Source organism: Phoca vitulina, unplaced genomic scaffold (genome assembly GCF_004348235.1).
Source record: "Phoca vitulina isolate PV1807 unplaced genomic scaffold, GSC_HSeal_1.0 scaffold2, whole genome shotgun sequence".
In the NCBI taxonomy this organism is placed as follows: domain Eukaryota; kingdom Metazoa; phylum Chordata; class Mammalia; order Carnivora; family Phocidae; genus Phoca; species Phoca vitulina.
The window spans coordinates 82,894,388-82,916,022 of record NW_022589705.1 but is presented as its reverse complement, the minus strand read 5'-3'; the positions used below and the strand labels follow the sequence as shown (position 1 = coordinate 82,916,022).

At 44.4% G+C, this 21,635-nt stretch overlaps 1 protein-coding gene across 16 annotated transcripts in view; it reads left to right on the top strand.

Annotated features, from left to right (window-relative positions):
* Positions 1-11,013, top strand: part of SRRM1 (serine and arginine repetitive matrix 1) — a 30,537-nt gene extending 19,524 nt beyond the window's left edge. For 10 of the 16 annotated variants that reach the window (XM_032391144.1, XM_032391136.1, XM_032391125.1 and 7 more), the window contains 6 exons: positions 209-250; positions 3,876-3,986; positions 6,132-6,596; positions 7,177-7,372; positions 9,265-9,474; positions 9,984-11,013. In XM_032391144.1, coding sequence (XP_032247035.1) covers positions 209-250; positions 3,876-3,986; positions 6,132-6,596; positions 7,177-7,372; positions 9,265-9,474; positions 9,984-10,088 — 1,129 coding nt within the window. In that variant the 3' untranslated portion in view covers positions 10,089-11,013. The remainder of the gene's footprint in view (positions 1-208; positions 251-3,875; positions 3,987-6,131; positions 6,597-7,176; positions 7,373-9,264; positions 9,475-9,983) is intronic. The other 6 variants (XM_032391176.1, XM_032391158.1, XM_032391115.1 and 3 more) reach the window with 1 other exon arrangement.
* The last annotated feature ends 10,622 nt before the right edge of the window (positions 11,014-21,635 follow it).

Below are 21,635 nucleotides of genomic sequence, written 5' to 3'. Positions count from 1 at the left end.
ATCACTATTAGTGAGATCTTGGTAAGTTTTGTTTGTACCACCATGTCTATGTCTGCATGACTAGATCAGTGAAACCATAGCATTAACTTCTGAACATCTTGGAACATCAAAAAGAAAAAGACATCGCCATTAGTGATACTTAACTCCATTGAAGTAAATAATTTGGTGAATGGAATTCCTGACCTTTGTTTTTCTCCACTGCTCTCAGGATGCAAATGGGAAAGCGATGGCAATCGCCAGGGACTAAAAGGTTGGTTAGCCACTACTTCGTACCTGAGGCTACATGTCAGGGTGTAGTGACGGGATTGCTACTTAGGGGACCTGCTCCCATCCCTGTGTAGACAGTGGGGATGGCTGTGAGAAGTTCTGAGTTCTAGTGGATTATATTTCTTTGCACATCAAATTAATGACAGAACTTGTACACAGTGTTCATTTTAGAGTACCATTTGAGCTTAGATTTTTGTTCAGTTATAGTACGTGGATATTTTCCAAGCAATAGGGTAATAATAGCTCCTTAGATTTAGTGGGGAGGGCCTATGTGGTGGCTTTCAGGAAAGCAAGGAAAACTTGGGAAAGACTTTAAAAAAGATTAAAGATGAACATGAGGCTCTGGCCGTGTTCAGTGTCCTCTGCAGTAGGAAGGTAGGTTGCATATCTTCACTGAACCTTTTTGATCAGGTGTCTGTGACTATAAAAACTGTAACATTTTAGAGTTTAATCACAAATAGAAATCTGTAATTCAGGCCTATGTCATAAGTGAGAAAAAAGGCTCAGAAGTAGTAAAATGAGTCTCTTAGGGTATAAAGGGACAAAGCCTGATCTTAGACCTGTGCTGTTGACATTATACCATTATATTGTCTTCATTAGTCTTCTCCTTTTTGGGGGGGGGGGCGGTTCTTAGCTGCTGCTAAATTTCTGAGTATCCTTCATGAAACTATCACATTGTCCTCTTTAGCTCACTTTTTGAAGTTGTGTTGTTTTAGGTAGTCTCACTGATTAATAAGAGTTCTGTTGGAAAGATTCTTTGGAACCTAGTCAGCAGTGTTTGTGATGGAGCAAAGTTGTGTATTTGTGTTGTGGAACACTTGACAGTAAAAACCTTTTAAAAGAAAGATAAATTTAGGTGCCAAATCATTCCGTTTCCAACTATAATATCCCTGACTTCTGGGAAATTGCTAGTACAACAGCTAAAAAGTTGCTTTACAAAATCAGGTTAGTGGTAAGATTCCTTCCCCCTCCTACACCCTCCCCTTATGGAACTACTTTCTTTTTGGAAATGATTTATCAACACTTATGTTCACTACCCTGCTCCAGGGTATTTTTGTTTATCCTCTTTAAAAAGGCCTGCAGTTTTAATGATGTTAGAAATTGCTGTCAGGTGTCTAGGATTTAGAGAGGGAGAAAGAATTATTTGGAACGATGTTTCAGTATTATATTTTTAAAAGGGGACGGACAGCCTGGTTTGGGTTACTTCATATGTAAACTTTAAACTTTGAACAGGTAATATTTTCCATGCTTTGAAACACTTGTCTTTGGGTATCGAACACTCTTTAACTTTAAAGGGTAAAAGGCGTATTGATCATAGTGAAAAGAAGTTATCACAAAAAAATTAAAAAGGTAGTTGTCACATCTATAGCTTCTGCTAGTGAAGTGGTTGTTCGGAGAGGTCGCTGCAGAGATAGCACGCTGGCTCCTTCTGATAAAACTTGGCGTTTCTACATACTTGAGGGCTACATCACATATTGAGGCTTACTGAAATCGGTTCTCACACAACTTGAAGGGGATCTTCACTACTCAACAATTTCTACACAGTTGAAAGCTTAGCTTGGCATTATTCAGAATAACTAGAAAACACTTAGTTGTTAGATTAAGCAGATGAAATACATTAAGCATTCAGAATTTTGAATAATACAGTGAACAAACTTGACCTCTTAGAAATATATTGAACCTGGACTTTATGTCACATTTTTTAAAACACATACGGAAAAATTGAAATAGATTGATCTCAAATTAGTTTTTTGTTTTAACCCTTGAAATGTGTGCCCTCTCAGCTCAGGTAGAAATTCTGTAGCCTTCAGATCATGGAGCCATGTGGTGTCAGTACTCCAGTTTTAAGTGATTATCAGATTTTTCTAGCAGTTCCTTAAGTTAATGCAAGTTTGGTTATGGTTTTACTTATTCTTTTTGGTTATTTTCTCACATAGAAGCAGGACATTGAGGGTCATCACTGCAAGGGACCTTTTGGCTACACTCAGCCTTTTGTTTTACCATTGAAGATGAGGCACAAAATAAATATCTCAGGTCATTAGTCTATCATAATAGGTTCTAATCTGAGTCCAGTTTTTTAGTTACTGATTAGATTTTACAAACTGAAATTGGGAGAATATTTTTAAAAAGAAGCCACATAATCAACCAGTAATAGCCTCTTATGTGATTGTATTTACTGATAACATAGAGAGTTCTGCTTTGTATCACTTCATCCTCTTAGTTTGCACTTCTAAACTCTTTTTGCTTCTTTTTAAGTCAAAACCCCAGTGTCTTTTCCTATTTGAAATCTTGAGTCAATACTGTGGTTATCCTCTCTGGGTCCTGTAATTCTCAGATTATACCCTGCTAATAAAATGGCTTCTCCTTTACTGTATTTTCTTACAGTTAGTAGTTCCTGTCTACATTTCATTTTGTCCAAAGCTTATCTGTCTTCGTAGATTGCTTCTTGTAGTTTATTGTTTTAAATCCGTTCTAGTGAAGTCTTAGTCCCCACAAGGCATAAACAAATTGGAATTGAAAATTAAATAATGAAAATAATTATTAAATTTAATAATGAATTTCAGGATTTTCTCTGTTCTGTTAGTAACAGAGCTCTCCTTAGTTTTAAAGGGGGAATCAAGACTAGTAAACTTTAGAAAATATTTCCAGGTTCATAGGAAGCCTCAATCCTATGCTGGTCAAGAAACTGAAAACTATATAGTATGTGATTACTTTGTATATGTGCAAACTTAGCCAAAAGGTGGCAAACTGGCTTGGTGTATATTTTAATATATCTCTTGGGAAACTGCTGTGAGTTAGTCCAGTTGATATAATTGTATTTTTTATGTGTGCGTTTGTGTTGGTTAAGTGTGTAACAGATCAGAATTAGGGTTTTGTATAATTGTCTATATTTCACCCATGTTGCTCCCAGTCATAGCTTTAGTGCTCAACTTTTAATCCTTTGTTTTTGGGTTAGTGTTTTTAGTTAGTAGTAAGCAACTCTTGAATAATGAAAATACATTTTTAAAAATTGAGAACTTGGAACAGTGACACCCACATTTGGGGCCTTAAGCCTATGGTGACTATTAAAATTTTAAACTTACGAATTAGAACATGGAAAGTTTTCTGAGTATTAAAACAGTTGTTCCTAATAAGGAATCAGAATCACCTGGAGAGCCTTTTCAGCATATACCAGCTAGACCATAGTCCGGACCTGGTAAACAAACTCAGATTAGCTTCCTAAGTAATTGTGATGTGCATTCAGATTAAAAAACAATGTCATAAGGCAGTGTTTCCAGACTTTTTTCACCCTGTGTCATGTTAAGAATTTCTGTATCATGACCCAGACTCTGCATATTTATATACTGAAACAAAAATTTTACAAAACAAAATTTACCATTCCCACAACCACAAGTAAATATATTTTGATTTTCTAAATGCTGGTTCTTAGTCAGAGTTTTGACTAATGGTCTTGGCAGGTGGTTTGAAAAACATTGCACTGAGGGATAGAGGGAACAGTTGGCTGCACTTCGGGTTAACGATGATTGAAACTATGTCATCTGGATCACTTAATTATAACTGCTAACTCCAAATCACCTGTAATTTTTTTTTTCTTTTTGGTGATTTAGTGGTAGACGGAGGAGGAGTCCCTCCCCACCACCTACCAGAAGGCGACGTTCTCCTTCTCCTGCCCCTCCTCCTCGTAGGCGCAGGTCCCCCACTCCACCACCACGACGAAGGTATTTTATTAGATATTTTATTAGATATGTTAGTGGGAGCTAATTGAAGCAACTTTATGATCAGAATATCTTAATAGAGTGGCATTGCTCAGCCATTTACAGAACACCACATATTATATGATTCTGTTAATATGAAAAGTCCAGAACACCCAGATCTATAGAGATAAAAGTAGATTTGTGGTGCCTAGGGTAGGGTGGGAATGGGTAGTGTTGTAATGGTTACACGACTGAATATACTTAAAACATTGAAATGTACCCTTTAAAATTTATGGTATGTGAATCACATGTCAATAAAGATGTTAAATTAAAAGGGGAAGTCTAGTGATTACAAAGGGAAAAATACTAACTTTACAGTGGAGAATTCCAGCACATACCTCCATAACTAAGGAATCAAGCTAACAGTCAGTAGTACATACTGGCATTCTATAATTCCCAGATACCTTATCCTGGTATCCTTATCAATTATACAGAACCTCAGTCTGATTTATTAGGAAATACCAGACAAACCCAAATTGAAGGTTATTCTACAAGGTAACTAATACTCTTTAAAAATGGCAATCCTGGGCGGCTGAGTCAGTTGGGCATCTGTCTTTGGCTCAGGTCATGATCCCATGCTCCTGGGATTGAGCCCCACATTGGGATCCCTGCTTGGCGGGGAGTCTGCTTCTCCCTCTACTGTCCCCCCTCCCTCTGCTGTGCTTCTTTCTCTGAAATAAATAAAATCTTCAAGATAAATAAATAAAAATGGCAGTCATGAAAGACAAAGGAATAGTCACACATTGGCAGGAACTAAGGACACATGATAACTAAATATAATGTAGAATTGTGATTTTTGGGGAAAAAAGAGACATTAGTGGGAAACCGGGTTTGTAATTTAGTTAATACTAAGTGCTGTGGCTAATTTCATAGTTTTGATCATTTTTGTTATGCTGTCGGGAGCTGTTAAGTGGCAAATTTCTACTATTTTTATAGCTCTTCTGTAAATCGAAAGTGATTTCAGAATAAAAGGGGAGAAAATTTGTAAGGACATTGCTCAAATACATTACCAAACAGTATTGAATGCCTATTATATGCTTATTTATATAGTTAATCTGTAGTCCTTGGGATGATCTTGCTCAGTAGGTGGTATTGTTCCCATTTTTCAGGTGAGGAAATGGAGGTGCACACCTTGTTGTCCAAAAAGTAGCCTATTGTAAAGCTGATTCTAGGCAGGAAAATATTTTGAGCTTAAGGTCTGAACATTTCAGAAGCAAATTAAGCAGTTGGAACTGAATGTCATATTCAAGTCGAATTTCTAAGAGGCAGTTAAGATTATATAGGACTTAAGTATTAAGTGGAAGGCCAGCTTGGACTTCTACAGGGATGCATTCTGCCTAGTAGGTAGACTTCCACTGAAAAGTGGTTTTTTGAGATGCAAAATCCAAGTCTCTCCTTGGAACGGTTGAGTAGGTGTAGAGATACCTTTTAAAACGTGTGCAAGTGAACTCTTGCCAAGTCCAAATGTCAGTCAAGAGAGCACCACATAGGAGAGCTCTTTTTTTTTTTTTTGAAGATTTTATTTATTTGAGAGAACATGAACAGGGGCGGGGTGGGGGCAAGAAGCAGACTCCCTGCTGAGCAGGGAGCCCCACATGGGGCTTGATCCCAGGACCCTGAGATCATGACCTGAGCTGAAGGCAGAACACTTAACTGACTGAGCTACCCAGCTGCCCCCAGGAGAGCTTTTTAAAGCACAGACTTCCTAAACTGCCCGTAGTGGAGTCCTGCTAAATGTAGCTGCCTAGCTTGTACATAATGATAGTGGGTGTTCACAATTTATGCAAGATTCTCTTCTCAGAAAAACCCATTAAATTGGTTCCATGTGGATTATGTTAAATGACTTTTGACAAACTTGAATTCATTCTGGAAACTTCAAATTTCTCCATTAAGCAGAATGTCCTGTTTTCTAATCATCTAGGGTAAACAGAGCCACTAAGTGATTTCTTTTCCTTTAAATGAGGATAAAGGCATAGCATTTCCAGTTAAAAATGTACTGTCTTTGCCTGGTGCTTAACTACAGTATTGTCATAACTTCTGGTTAGTTTTCTGTGCATTCTGTTGCCTTACTGTTTTGGACCTTTCAGCTTAATGGTTTATTTTTCCTAGGACTCCTTCTCCTCCGCCCCGCCGGCGCTCACCTTCCCCAAGAAGATACTCTCCTCCGATACAGAGGAGATACTCTCCTTCTCCACCTCCAAAGAGAAGAACGGCTTCTCCCCCTCCCCCTCCTAAACGAAGGGCATCACCATCTCCACCACCAAAGCGTCGGGTCTCCCATTCTCCACCTCCCAAACAAAGAAGCTCCCCAGTCACCAAGAGACGTTCGCCTTCATTATCATCAAAGCATAGGAAAGGGTCTTCCCCGAGCCGGTCTACCCGGGAGCCCCGGTCACCACAACCAAACAAAAGGCATTCGCCCTCACCACGGCCTCGAGCTCCTCAAACCTCCTCAAGTCCTCCACCTGTTCGAAGAGGAGCATCATCATCACCCCAAAGAAGGCAGTCCCCTTCTCCAAGTACTAGGCCCATTAGGAGAGTCTCCAGGACTCCGGAACCCAAAAAGACAAAAAAGTAAAAATATTTTATGCTTTCTTGGCTAGGAACACTAACTTGCATAGTTCTTTATGTTTGGAAGCTCCCCCCCCCCCCCTTCACTGAGAAATTACAGAAAAGAATAAGCTGGGAATACAGGCTTTTAAGGCAGCTTAAAGGTACTATTCACAGATCCATTTTCTGTTTTCAGAATAGTTCCTTATGCCATAAACTAAATGCCATAGGACTTTATACTTGGTTCTTAGGGGTATCAGGTTTATTGGGGGATGTGCTTCCAAAACTGAACTCTGAAGTAATGCATAGAACATTTCCTGCATGTCTATGTAAGACTGATAAAAGCCATTTTAAATACAAGGAACTGGCATTATTAATTTCATACCGGAAGAAGTGTTAACAGAATGGATAGAGGATTATGGGGCTTAAACTCTTCAGGAGACTTAGACGATAAAAATTTGATGTGTGTGTGTTTGTAGAATCGACTAAGTGGTAAAATATTTAAAGTTTGTGACCTGGTTATATAATGGTGGTTGGTTATTTTCTCTTACGAAAGACCTTTGCTCTTGGATACTGAATTGTTTTTTTCTTTCCCTGTTTCTAGGGCTGCCTCACCAAGTCCTCAGTCTATAAGGAGGGTCTCGTCCTCCCGATCTGTCTCAGGATCTCCTGAGCCAGCAGCTAAAAAACCCCCAGCACCTCAGTCTCCTGTTCAGTCCCAGTCCCCCTCTACCAACTGGTCACCAGCGGTACCGGTGAAAAAGGCTAAAAGCCCCACACCAAGCCCATCTCCGGCGAGGGTATGTGTTTGCCCTGTTCTGGACACCCTTTATAATTGTATGTGGTCACTTGGAAGCAAAGACAAGCTTTTGGTTTTTTATGTGGCTCAGAGCAGCATTATGTTCTGTAGTTCAGCTGGCCTTCAAGGAAGCATGAAATTAAGGGGGGGGGGTGGTTGCACCACAGTCCATGCTTCATATCCTAGTCACCCGCTAATTGACATCACATCTAATATTGTTAAATTCTGTAATCTTGGTGGTTAAAATTGGCCTATATAGAAAATCTAGAATAACAGAAAAGAAAAAGTTACCCATGGTTCTATTATCTAGGGGAAAAATAGTATTTTCTGCTGTTTTCTATAGCATTTGACATATTTGGGGACACTTGGGGATCACAAAATAAAACTTTGAAAATTAGATATGTGTGTTAGTACGATTCCATTTTTATAAAGGAAAAAAATACCACAAAGCAGGTACCAAATAGTAACAGTGCTTATATGTTAGAAGGGGAAAGGATGAGTAATCTAAAATTTTCCTTATGTGTAGTGCCCTTTTTCCCCACAGTAGAAATACATTATTTCTATAATAAATGAACCTTGCAGCCTGTGAAATACTAGCTGAAGTGGAAAGTACGGTATTGTCTCATATAGTCTTATCTCTGGCAAGCCACATAAATAACACTTGTTTTTTACCTTGTCAAGTTTAAATGTCATTAGGATATTAAAGTATTGGGAGTTTAAACTGTATTTTCCCCTCTGTGAGTCATTAATCTGATCTTGAACAGGTTTCTTTATTGTATAAAGTTAATGGTTAGGGTCCATCTCATAGTAGGTTTGCCTAAATTTTACAAACTAACTGAATGGATTGAGGAATTTAAGTAACTGCTTAGAAATCTGAAATGTGAAATTTGAGGATTACTGATGGGATTCACTTGCAGCAGAACTTGCCCTTTGCATAATTTTGGTATAAACAATCGGACCCTTGAACAGCATGGAGCAGGGCCACATAGATGTGGAGGTCTTTTGATGAATACGGCACAGCACTGTAAATGTGTTTTCTCCTCCTTATACTTTGCTTAGTAACATACTTTTTATAACATCCAAAATCTGTGTTCATTGAGTGTTACGTTACCCATAAGGCTTCTGGTCTATGTAGGCTGTTAGTAGTTAATTTTGGGGAGAGTCAAAAGTTATATGCAGATTTTCAACTGCACGGGGAGGTGGTGCCTCTAAGCCCCACGTTGTTCAAGGTCAACCGTATTATGCATTAAGGAGCAAACTCCCTCCATTCTAGAGCTAGAGAAGTCCTACAGTGGCTGGAGATGTGGCATTCACACAAGCATGTGTTTAGAATAATAGCTGTACTTATTGAAAGCCTGCTTCCTATTAGGCTAGTATTGTGGGTGGTTTACAGGTAGACCCGTTTACTCTGTCGGGGATTGCTGTACCCATTTTATTTAGGTTGACAGAAGGGGCTCAGAAGAAGTCCACCGATTCGTCTGAGGTCACATGGTGAATGGGTTCAGGAGCCAGAATTCACCTCAGGCCTAGCTGAGTTCAAAGATTTTTTCTTTCTTTTGCACGTGCTGCTTTCCGTACGTTTGGAGGTGGCTCTGGATCCTGGACACCCACCTGACTGGCAGCTTGTGGTTGGGAAACATGGCTTATATGTGCCGTTAGTTGGGCAAAATCCATTCTGACTCGTAGAATCTGTGAAGAGCATCTTTGCTCGCAGTGTGGTTTTCGGCTCAACATACTTTTCTTGGCAGGGATTGCCCTTGGGCCTTTTTCTCCCCCGAAGCCTTAGGAAATCCTGAGATTTGTCCATTTAGTTATTCCTTTGAGAAAATAAAATGTTTAGTTGGACAGCATTTTAGTCTGATTGATTTTATTGTGATTTTTCTGGATTTCTAGAACTCAGACCCAGAAGGAGGTGGAAAGAAAAAGAAGAAAAAGAAGGACAAGAAACACAAAAAGGATAAGAAGCACAAGAAGCACAAAAAACACAAGAAGGAAAAGGCCGTGGCGGCAGCCGCCGCAGCAGCAGTCCCCCCCGCGGCCCCCGCTGCGCCCGCGGCCTCGTCGGCCCAGGAGGAGGCGGAGGCAGAGCCCGAGCCTAAGAAGGTACGTATGCCTTGCGCTTCCTGCAGTTCGCTAAGTCGTTGGACGTGGAGGAGGAGCTGCAGATTTTTTTATAGTAATGGCTACTTGGCTGTTAGCTCTCTCCTGATCTGTCATCATTCTTGATGATCTGCCAAGAACGGGAATTTGCCAAGAGTAAGGAGAAGAATGTGAATGGCTGCCAAAAGCTTAATGTAGATTTTTAAGAATAACTTCTTTGAGATATAATTAACATGCCATTCACCTATTGCAAGTATGTGATCCAGGGGCACCTGGCTGGCTCAGTAGGGCCTGCACCTCTTGATCTCAAGGTTGTGAGTTTGAGCCCTGCATTGGGTGTAGAGATTACTTAAAGATAAAATTTTTTAAAAAAGGAAAGAAAGTATGTGATTGAGGGGTTTTTAGTGTATTCATAGAGTTGTGCGGCTGCCACCATGATGTGGTTCTGTCCTGTGCCCTACACCTCTTCGCCAGTGTCTCAGGACTCACCAGTGTGACCCCTCTGGTTTTAGGAGACCGAAAGCGAGCCCGAAGACAACCTCGACGACTTAGAAAAGCACCTGCGCGAAAAGGCGTTGAGGTCGATGCGGAAGGCTCAAGTGTCCCCACAGTCTTAGGCGGGAATGTGTGTCACGATGTACATTTTATTTGGTTTGTACGCAATTCAATTTCAAAATTGCTAAAATGTGTTTGAGCTTTAGACTATAACATTTGTTGTAATAATTGCTAGGTTGAAGTTCACCATGTAAAAAAAAAAAAGGGCATGGATTTACATTGCAAAAGGTGTCCACAGTGTATTAGTGACATTCTTTCATTGACAGCTGACATAAATTCATTTAGAGTGAAATATTTTAAGCCAAAAAAAAAATCCCCTTTTTAAAAAAGGGGGTTTCAATATTGTTGGCATTCTTATGGTTTCTTTAAAGGCCTTGGCTATTCCCCAGAGGTTTTCTTTCTTTTCATTTTTTTTTATTTCTCATTTGAGTCTTAGCACCCATTTAAGTTATGATGCTTCCAACCTTGTATGGTTTGCAAGCTTGCCCAGAAATAAGACCACTGTTGAACTACCACAGAAGTATAAATGAATATTTTAATGCCACAATCTTTCCTGTTGCCTGTGGAGTCTCTGCTGAAATGAATCAGGATTTGAGCTCTAGGATGAGACGGAAAATGAAAGCATGTTGTTTGCCAGGACACTGTGGGTTTATATTGATGTGTAACAAGTTGATTTGGAACACTGGAATTTCATTCTATTCTGTTGCGTTTTTTTTGTAAAGGCAATTAACTAGTCCCAGGAAGGATCCTTCAGTTATATAAAAGTTTGTTTTATGAAATGTCATGGCTCCATTCATAATTTTGTCTTGTTCTTCCAATTGGTATATACAACCTTCAGAGCTCTCATATTTGGAAGGCTGGAAGGGCCCAGACTTTGAAATAGTGTCTTTGTTTTCACTGTTTTTGTTTTTTGTTTTTTTTTTTTTTTAAACTAAAGCTATATAAAGCTTGTGGATTAAACAGAATAAATTTCTAAATTTAAAAACGTTGGCCACTCACTTTTACTTAACCGTCTCAATACTGCGGGAACCCACCCCCCCACCCCCCCCCCCCGAAATCTTACATTTAAACCTAATGTTTTTACCCCCGTGGCACCTTTGACACAGGTTTGGGCAAGGAAAATAAATGATGGTGAAATTATTCTCCCGTCTTTATTTTAATAATGAATGTGATAAGTGCTATGAAGGGAGAGTGTATGGTGCGATTGGAACATATATGACAGACAAGGCAAAGTCAACCAGGCACTTCACGCAGAGCAGTATCTGTACGGCCTGAGAGGCAGAAGGAGCCTGGCACATTCCAGGAAGTGAAGGAAGGAAGGCTAAGGAATGACTGGAGCAACCTCCCTCTTAGGTTGTGCGTGTTTAATGACAAGTCATTTTTGCACTTAAGATTTAGCAAAGCAAAGTGACTTGAGGAAACTTGGAGTTGGTTTGTAGAAGGTAAAATAGCAACATGAGAAGTTAAGTGTAGGGATGCCTGGGTGGCTCAGTCGGTGAAGCGTCTGCCTTCGGCTCAGGTCAAGATCCCAGGGTCCTGGGATCAAGTCCCGCATCGGGCTCCCTGCTCAGCGGGGAGCCTGCTTCTCCCTCTGCCTGCCGCTCCCCCTGCTTGTGCTCACTCACTCTCTCTGATTTAAAAAAAAAAGTTAAAAGGGAATATTTGACACCATGAATCTAAGCTGAGCAGGGTGACACATGGGCAGTTGATGGGATTATAATTTCTGGCATTTAAAACCAAAAGAAAATGTCTACACATTTTAAGACTTAGTGGGACAGTTTTTACCTGAGGGACATGGACACAAAGGGGCTGTTTTTTTTATAGGTAGGTTTTTAGAGTGATTTGTAAGGAGGCAAAACTTAAATGCAGCTGCTTCTATAAGTGAATTAAAGTAGTCTGATCGATAACTGCATCTTACCTGTGTGCCGTGACGAAAGTCTTCAGATTTTCCACATGACTTTGTGATTTTAGAATTCTGTGATTTAGGAAAAGCACAGAATATCCAGTTTCTAAGATGGTTGTTGATGACTTATCCCTTTCAGTGTGAGCAAACCAGTGAACATCACTGGGGTCCTTGTACCTATCTAGCCTGCCATTCGTTCATTCACTGCATTTGTTCACTCATCCTATTCCTTCAGTATGCTTTCATTCCTCTGCTTGACGAACTGCCCGTTAAGATTAGCAATAGTCCCTGTTTTGCCAGTCTGAATGATCAGTTGTTGATCCTTTACCGGTCCTTGGCTGGATTTGGCTCAGTCGTTCACTCCTTTGTTCAAACACTTTCTTCACTTGGGTTCTAGGAGACAACGCTGGAACCTTCCAGATGCAACACTGATTTTCCTCCTATCTCACCAGCTGGTCCTTTTATATCTACTGGCTCCTTTCAAACACAAAGTGATGGAGTTTGTCTTTGTCCTTGGTGGCTTTCTCTGCATTTAATCCCTACTTCCTTGACTTTAAATGTCATCATTTTGTTGACTTGTCAAGTTTCTCTGTAGTCTAAACTTAACCCTGACCTATCCAGCTCTCTACCCAGCTACTTGATAACTCAGTTTGGATATCTAAAAGAGATACCGAATTGAACATACCCAAAATAGAATTTTTAAATGCCATCTTCTGACCTTATCCCCATCTTATTTCAGTCCCTGTCATCCTCATTGGCTCCACATTGGGTTACTGTCCGCAGTATTGTCTGCTCTCCAGCACTGAGGCGCAAAGGCCATTCCATTCCCAGTGGCCTGAGCCAGAGCATGGCACTGCCCAAAGCCCTCCAATAGCCTTCTGCCTCAGTAAAATCCAGATTTTTTACTGTGGCCTGCAAGACCTGACAGCACTGGGTTGAATCTGCTCTGCCCACCTCATCACGACCCTTCAACCGGCTCACGCCATACCTGCTGCCTTGTTCCTCCTTTGACCCACCAAAGCTGATTTCTCTTGCAGGACTTTTGTTCCCACTGTTCCCTCATCCCGGAAGACACCGCCCCCTGATCTTGTGGCTTGTTTCCTTACTTGATTTCCTCAGGCAGTCTTCCTGAACTCCCTCTTCTCTCTTTTCACGTAGAGCAGTTATTAGTACCTGAAATGGTACATTTTTGGTCCCAGGAACGTGGTCTTGTTCATGGCTGTGTCGTCAGCGCCGGATACGTAGCAGAAGCGCAAATATTTGATGAATGAATTTAATTGACTTGTCTCTGTACTTGCCAAGTGCTACTAGATAGGGTTTGAGGTAAAGAAAATGAATAAAGGGCCGCCTGGGTGGTTCATTCAGTTGAGCGTCCGACCCTTGGTTTCGGCTCAGGTCATGATCTCAGGGTCATGGGATCAAGCCCCGCATCGGGTGCTCGGCGGGGAGCCCGGTTGGGATTCTCTCCCTCCCTTTCCCTCTGCTCTCCCCCTCTCTTAAAAAAAAAAAAGAAAAGGGGCGCCTGGGTGGCTCAGTCGGTTAAGCGTCTGCCTTCGGCTCAGGTCGTGATCCCAGGGTCCTGGGATCGAGCCCCACATTGGTCTCCCTGCTCGGTGGGAAGCCTGCTTCTCCCTCTCCCACTTCCCCTGCTTGTGTTCTCTCTCTCACTGTGTCTCTCTCTGTCGAATAAATAAATAAAATCTTTAAAAAAAAAAAAGAAAAGAAAAGACAATGATTGCTGCCCTTGAGTATTTGCCTACTAGGAATATATGCAACAACAATTTGCAGTGGACAGAACACTGGGTGGACTGGGGTTTCTACCATAGCTTTCTGTGTAACCTTGATCAAGTTAACACTTGAGCTAAGTGCTGCCATTTCCTCTTCTGAATGAGGGAAATAATGGTGGAATCCACTTCAGAGTGCTTTCAAGATTTTTTTTTAATGTATTAATTGATATCATTCAATGATAGCATGAAGAGAGGTACCCATTTTCTCAGCTCTATGACATGCATCCATTCTAGTGATGACAAATTTTAGTTTATGTGCCTATGAACGGTTTTAACCGGTCACAGCCCTATTCAATGCAGTTTTCTTCCCTTTTGCTCTTTAGATACAACTCAGCATAAAATTTCCTATTTTAAAGCGTGCGACTCAATGGTATTTAATACATTCGTGAGGTTGTGCAACCACCACCACTATTCGAGAACATTTTCATTGCCCTAAAAAGAAACTGTGCCCATTAGCAGTCACTTGCCATTCTCCTGGCAATCCCTCAGCCCCAGCCCCCTGGCAACTATATCCATCTATTCTGAACATGTCCTTGGCATCATATAAGATGTGGCCTTTTGTATCTGTTGTCTTTCATTTAGCATAATGTTTCAAGGTTCAACCATGGTACCTCATTTTTTTAACTGCCAAATAATACTCCCTTGTATGGATATAGCACATCTTGTTTATCCATTCAACAGCTGAGCATTTGGGCTGCTTCCACTTTGAGGCTCTTATGGATAAAGCTGCTAAGAACATTTGCACGTAAGGTTTTGTGGACATGTTTTCTCTTGGGTATATATACCTACGAGTGGAATTGCTGGGTCATGTGGTGACTTAACTTTTTAAGAAACTGGTAGACCATGCCAAAGCAGCTGCACCATCCTGCATTCCCACCAGCAGTGTATGACGGTTCCCATTTTTCCACATCCTTACCAGCACTGGTTATCTTGTCATTTGATTATAACCATCTTAGTGGGTGTGAAGTAGTATCTTGTTTGTGCCCCAAACCCAGTATTTTTCTGAATATATCTGTCTAGTATGTCGTAAGGGATTTTTGCCAAGATGTCCTTTTATTTCAGGTGTATCAGAGGGGAGGAGGAACTGACCCACTCCCAAGATTCCCAAGAGTGGTAGCATGCGTGCACAGGGCTGTGGCTTCCTCCGACCCAGAAGTGTGGGAGGATGCAGGTTGAAAGCCAGTAGGGATTGTAAAATGTACTGAGTCACAACCAGCATTAAAAGAAAAAAAATGAAATGGTAATTTGAGGGTGAATTGCAGTAGGTTAAGGGTTGTTTGATGACATGTTTCTCTATGCCCATGCGTGCATGTGTGTTTGTGTCCTGGGCTGCAATGTAAAATGTAGTCTGATTCATAGTCAAACCGGAAAGCCACTACCTCGCAGATCATCTGGTCCACCAGTTTTTAAACTGCCCCGCGTGTCCTAAGTGGGGCTTACAGTTCCGATTTTCCCTGAAAGGTACATTGGGCGAACCCACCTTTGTGGAAGGACAGAGACGAGAAATGTAAGCCTGGCAAGTGCTTGACTTTGATATGTAGATCTAGAGACACATACAGATGCATCTTTTTTTCTTTTTAACTTTGGGCTTTTCCCGTTGTGTTCTGTTTGAATAAAGGGATCCACAGCCCCAAACCGTGTGAAAACCACTGATCTAGCCTAGCCCTTGTCTACAGAAAAAGTCCAAAGGGGAGCAGACTGCCCCGTGGTCCCACCCACCACAGTAAATGCTCCCCCAGGTGCTTTCCCACTTCATCTCACTGCCTCGGCCGGGGGCGTTAATGTCTCCCAACTTCTAATTGTGCTGTGATGAGACGAAGCAGACCTCAGAAGCAAGGCGGGGAGGGTGGCTTCCAGCAGGTCTTGGTAACGGGGAAGGAAAAACTCCCATCTGAGCACATACGCAAGAATGGCCTTTGTCCAAGAGTCCGACATCTGTTCTTTCAAGAACCTCCTCGTACACAACCAGACAGGGACCCTTCTGGCATTTTAAGCATGGCGGCTTTGGCCTACATAACCCACAGGACCCATGGGAGGTGAGTCTGACTGCTCTCAGCCCCAGCTGGAGGGAGAAGCCCACCAGACCAGCGGGACTTCCCCAGGCAGCCAGGATGTGCTGAGCACCTGCCAGGTGCAGGTGCTCGAAGCCGGGTCAGGGCTCAGCCTGTGATCCCCCACTTCCATTCTATTGTTTTTCTCTTGCTATTCTCTGCCTGGAATGTCCTTTCTTGCCTCCTAATGTCCAAATCCTTTTTGGACTTAATGAATGTATTTAAGATGATGTTTTCCAATTACAAAGAAAATACATGCTGACTTTTAGAGAATTGGGGAAACAAAAATAGAAAAAAGTTGTTGGCCATCCCACCATCCAAATATAACCAAGGCCACCTGTCTCGGGTCAAGTTCTCCACCTGACTGCACCCAACTCACACCGAGCTCCCCTCTTACATATGGAACAAACCAGGTTTATTTCTTACCCATTTGTAAGTATATATCAGGGTCTTACCATATACAAATAATGTTTAATTTTTTTTTTCCATTGGGCATAACGTCAACTAAAATCGCAGAATACAATTTAAATGTTTAACCAGGACATTTGGAAATTAGGTAAATCACTCCATACCAACAGCAAAACACAGCTACAGTTCTCCCTGGTGTATTCTTTTTACCTAGTCATTTTACAAGATTTTTAGATGCCTCTCTTTAAACTCTTAGCTCTTCAGGTAAATTGGTAACAATGGTATGCCTCTCCCAGGGCTTGGGGGAGGATTGACAGTCATATGAACAAAACCCAGTCCCTGCCCCAGGAGCTCACGGCATTTGGCGGGGAAGTGGGGGTGGGAACAGAGGGGCCATCAGTGGCCGTAAAACCAGATGACTGGGGACAGAAGATCAAGGCAGCAGGGCACTGCATCCACGGACAAGAATAATGCTCTGCAGCCAGCTTCTCACCCATAGACCTCTGAGCCCAGGCAAGTAACCACCTCCCTCAGCCTCTGTTTCCTCTTCTCTAAGTTGGGCAAGGATTCAATAAGACCATCACATGAGGGGCTGGGCTTGTGCGCGACCCATCAGGAAGGCTCCACCAGCGGGAGTCAGGACCATGCTTCATCAAATCTGTGATGCTGGCAATCGGAAGATGCACTGCCGTCTATTAAACTGCATCCCATTTTAGGGAATTTCAATGTGGAGGGGAAAAAAGGCGTCTTACATTCCATCTCCCAATGTGGATGTCTCACCTGTGCAGTATTATGCACAGAAGGGCCTGCAACGCGGAGGAACACTCATCTGTCACTGTAAACCTCTCCACCTGCTCCTCGCTCCTTTGGGCGCTAAACGCTCCTCTGCTTCAGCGGTGTTCCCACATTCTTCCGCTAGGTGGCGCCCCGGCCCTGGGTGCCGCCAGCAGGAGCTGCCGCCCTGAAAGCGAATCCTCCTGCTCCCACTTTTTTTTCCCTTTCCCTCCATCCCTTTCTCCCTGGCCACAAGAGGCCCCAGTGCTCGAAGGCTCTCTGCAGGGTTCCAGAGCCTGACAGTCACAGGGCTCTTGCAGTCCCCTGGCTCCAGTACCTCCCAAACCGGAATTCCTTCGCAGCCAGCCCCCAGCTCTCTCCAGTTCCTTGCACACCTTCGGTGACTGGAGACTCACTACTTTATGAGGCTCCTCTTCTGGAAGGAATCCAGGCCATAATGGTCGGGCACTTGAGCTCTGACCACTCTCCAGCTGGGTTCTAACGTCTCCACTCTGCTCCTTGTTCCCCAGGTGTGTCTGCTTCGCTAACAGCTGAACCCCCGGGCCCGGCGCAGGCGAGGCACTCATTTGGTGCACGAGTTTGTGAGCGAGCTCAGTTCTGTGCGTCAGTTTCCTCACCTGAGAAATGGGGCTAATGATGGTATTTACCTCAACGTTGTGAGGATTAAACGACACGGGACTTGCAGACAGGCCTAGCCCCGTGCTTGGCCCATAGTAAGTCTTCAACAACAAATATTAATTATATTTTTTCCCACTTATACCTATGGGTAGCTCTACTCTTATTACTTGAAAGTTCTCCTTTAGAGCAAATTGCATCCTGATTCTTAAAACTTCCCCACACTGGCCTTGGGCTTAGTATTGTCCCTTGGAGCCACAAAGAACATTTACTCCCTTTTCCAAAGGACTCCGCTCAGCTCAGCATACATGCATGGTCTGTGTGCCAAGAGCTGGGGTTACCAAGACAAAGACATGACCGTAGTTTCTTCCTTTGAGTGCCTCTTGGCCTAGCCAGGGCAGGAGACAACTGAGCAGCTGTGGGTGCCCAGTGAATATTTTGGATGAACAGTAGGACTTACTTATCGAGGCTTTACTGCGCATTTTATTCTTCCACCTGTGTTCCTGGGCATCCTAACCCCATTTTCTAGGTGAAGGAACTGAGGCACGGAAAGGTCATATCAGCTGGGGAGCAGTAGAACCAGGATTTGGATCCTGTCTGACTGCAGAGCCCACACCTTAACTTCTAAGCCATGTTATCACTACACCCTGGAGGATGCTCTGGGGCCTGGGGGGAATTTCCTGTTCCGGAGCATTCCACCACCATTACCCTGACGTCATGGCTATTATGCAGCTTCCCAGCATCAGTTCCCCATCTCTCCCACCATCAGAGCCGTATTTGGCTCGATTGCAATCCCATGGGATTGGGTGGGGGGGAGGGGGCAGCTCCGGCTCCAGGGTGGGCTCGGGTGGCTTAGGCCAGGCCACACGTCATCCCACTCCCCAGTCACGACAACGGACACGTCTTCAGTGAGAGCCAGCGGTTGGTTAAGAGAAGTAGCAGAGCTTGTAGGGGAGAGAAGCTGCTGCTTGCTTCTGCCGGCGTACTGGGGGAGAGTTTCCCTGCACGGTGTGCGGAGGGGATGTGAGAGCCAGAAGCACAGCAGTTCTTCATGCCCACAGAGGATTCCTTTTGAGGATGAGACCAACATACAGAGGAGGGCAGAGCCCAGAGACTTCACAGAGAAACAGAAGCGGGTCCCTGGTTTTATCAGTTACCACCATTGTGTAACAAATCACTCCAAACAGACCAGCTTAAAACAACAAACATTATTTCCCATGGTTGCGGGTTAGGACTTGGAAGAGGCCTAGCTGGGTGGTTCTGGCTCAGGGTCTCATGAGTTGGTAGAGAGATGTTGCTGAGGGCTGCACTCATCTGAAGTCTTGACTGGGGCCGGAGGATCCACCTCCAAAATGGCCCGCTCACATGGCTACGGGCAGGAGGCCTCTGTTCCTCACCAAGGGGACCTCTCCGTGGCAGATGGCTTCCACCAGAGTGAGTGATGAGGAAGACAGAGGGAAGGAGCCAGCAGGGCCTTCTGTGGTCTTTCAAGTTGTGTACTGTCATTCCCACTTTTCTTCTAAGCTCTAGTGACTAAGTCCAACCCACAATTCAAGAGGAGGATAATCCGGCTTCCTTTTTTTTTTTTTTTTTTTTTAGATTTATTTATTTATTTGGGGTTGGGGGGGAAGGGCCGGGGGAGAGAGAATCTCAAGCAGACTCCCTGCTGAGCATGGAACCCAATGTGGGACTCGATCTCACGACCCTGAGATCACGACCTGAGACGAAACCAAGAGTCACACGCTCACCCGACTGAGCCACCCAGGCGCCCCTAATTAGTCTTCCTTTGAAGGAGGTGTCAAAGAATCTGTGGACGAGTTTTAAATCATCATTGCCGTGAGATCACTTGAGCTGCCGGATCAGCTCATACCTGAGGATCCTTTGATACATTATTAGTTATTTAATTAGTTATTAGTGTTAGTTAATTCCCCTTATTGTTTAAGCTAGTTTGAGCTGGGTTTTCTGATCCATGCAAATCAAAGTGCCCTAATTAATACCCCCTGTGCCTCATGGGAAGGGCCTTTCTCTTCCTCATCTCAGCCTCCAGATCTGCCTTGTCTGCCTGTGTCCCTCCGAAGTGCGGTGGTGAGAGCTGGGCCCAGGCTCCGGGAGAGGAGGGGCAGGCCCTCCGGGCCTCTGGCCCTTCATCCTACAACAGAGTATATGCCGTGGCTCTATCACCAGTGAAGATGGCTGTGGGGAAGCCGCACTGTTCTCTTGACTCAGGACCCATCATACTCGTCTCTCTACCTGCCGCTCCTGACTTTGACGTCCTGGGCTTGCCCTGAAGCATCTGGCAACGATTTCCAGGATTCTCCTGGTCAGTCCGCTTTAGGGGAGGGGGACCAAGGAATCCCAAGGCCGAGTGGGAAGAATTCTAGGTCAGTCTCCACCCTGCCTTGCTGTGTGACCTTGAGCGAGTCCCTGCTCCTCTCTGGGCCTCGGTGTCTTCCCTGAGGAAAGCAGAAGTTTGGCCCAGCGTGTCTGAGATGCTTTAGGATGTTCTTAGTTCCCTGCGGTCCAAAGGAGCCAGGAAATTTCAGGAGAAGCCTCCCTTCAGACAACTGGGCCTTGGGCAGCCCTTCACGTCACAGCACAGAGAAATGCACACACGGCGCGCCCTTTGCCACCTGTCATCTCACCTGATCCTCTGGGCAGCCAGCGCGGGGCCAGGACGAGGGAGAGCTGCAGGGCAGACACGGTTTCCCCTCCAGGGCCCAGGACAAAACAGCCGCTCTCATTTACCAAGTGCTTGCTGCCCACTCCGTGCCAAGCCCCTCATGTGTGACCGTCGTGGTCCTTCGAGCAGGGCGGTTACTATTATTACCCCCTTTTACAGGGAAGGAAACCGAAACCCAGAGGGTAAAGTAAGTACAGCAAATGCAGCAAAAGGAAGCTCAAACGCAGCTGGAATGTCTCCGGGCCTGTCTGTGCTTTTCATCACACGACACCCCCCTCTTGGTATTTACGGGAGCGCAGGGGCAGGTGGGAAGAGGCTGGTGCAAAGCGGGGAGGCCAGAGCCTTCGGTTCTTGAACAAACTCTGAGCACTTATTCTCTCGGCCTCTGTTTCCGTGTCTGTAAAATGGGGATGATGATTCTCACCGGAATTGTGAGGCTTGGGGAGAAACATTTTAGTGAAGCCCTATGTGAGCATTTCTTGCACACTGCAGAGCGCTGTCTAAATGTAACAGATCGTTGTTTTCCTTAATCCCAGCTGCATGGGAGCTGGGGCAGGAAGCCAGCAGGCTCACGAGGGCGGGCCAAGTGTCCCAGAGTGGCTGTTTCCACCCCTGCACACAAGAAGTCCCCGGGAGAGGAGGCAGGGCAGGATGAGAGGCCAAAGCCCTGGGTGCTTATCTAGAACTTTCCCTCCATTCCAGGGCCCTCCAGGGGAAGGGAAACTTCTGGACTGTCCCCATTGAGTTCCAAGCATTCCAGAGGCCTCACTGGCGAGGAAGCCTGTCGTCGCCTGACCCAGCACCGGCCATAGAAAGGCCTGGATGGGTTGGCTCTCCTCCTTCCCTCTCAGTCCCTGGTCTCACTGACCAGTCTCCACAGCCTGTCCTACCAAAAGGACACCAGCCTCTAGCAGGGAAGACCCACTTCCCAGCTCGACCGAGGCTGTCAACAGTACTCCAGCCCGGGGATGTCACACCAAGCCATCTTTTTAATTTTGTGTGTCTGATTCCTCCTGAACCCCAGGTCTTTCTTGCTCCCAGCGGGCCCGAGCGCTCCTTAAGGACAAGAGCCCGGGGCCTCCTTGCTTCTGGGCTCCCCTCAGAGCCCTGTCTAGGCCTCGAACCCCAGACCAGGTACTGCTCGTGCTGTGGGCTCCTCCTCGGGGTCTTTGATGAATGCCCCCCAGGTCCCCGATCCCCAGCGCCTACTGGAAAGAGTTCTGCCTACACAGGAAGGAAACCTGGCCTCTGGCCCTGGCTGCACTCCGCTCAGGCTGAATGACTCTAGGCAAGGCCCTTTGCCTTGCTCAGAAGCATCTGTGGTTTTTCAAACTGTGCTTGGTCAAGGTCAGGCGGGCCGTGGATGTGCC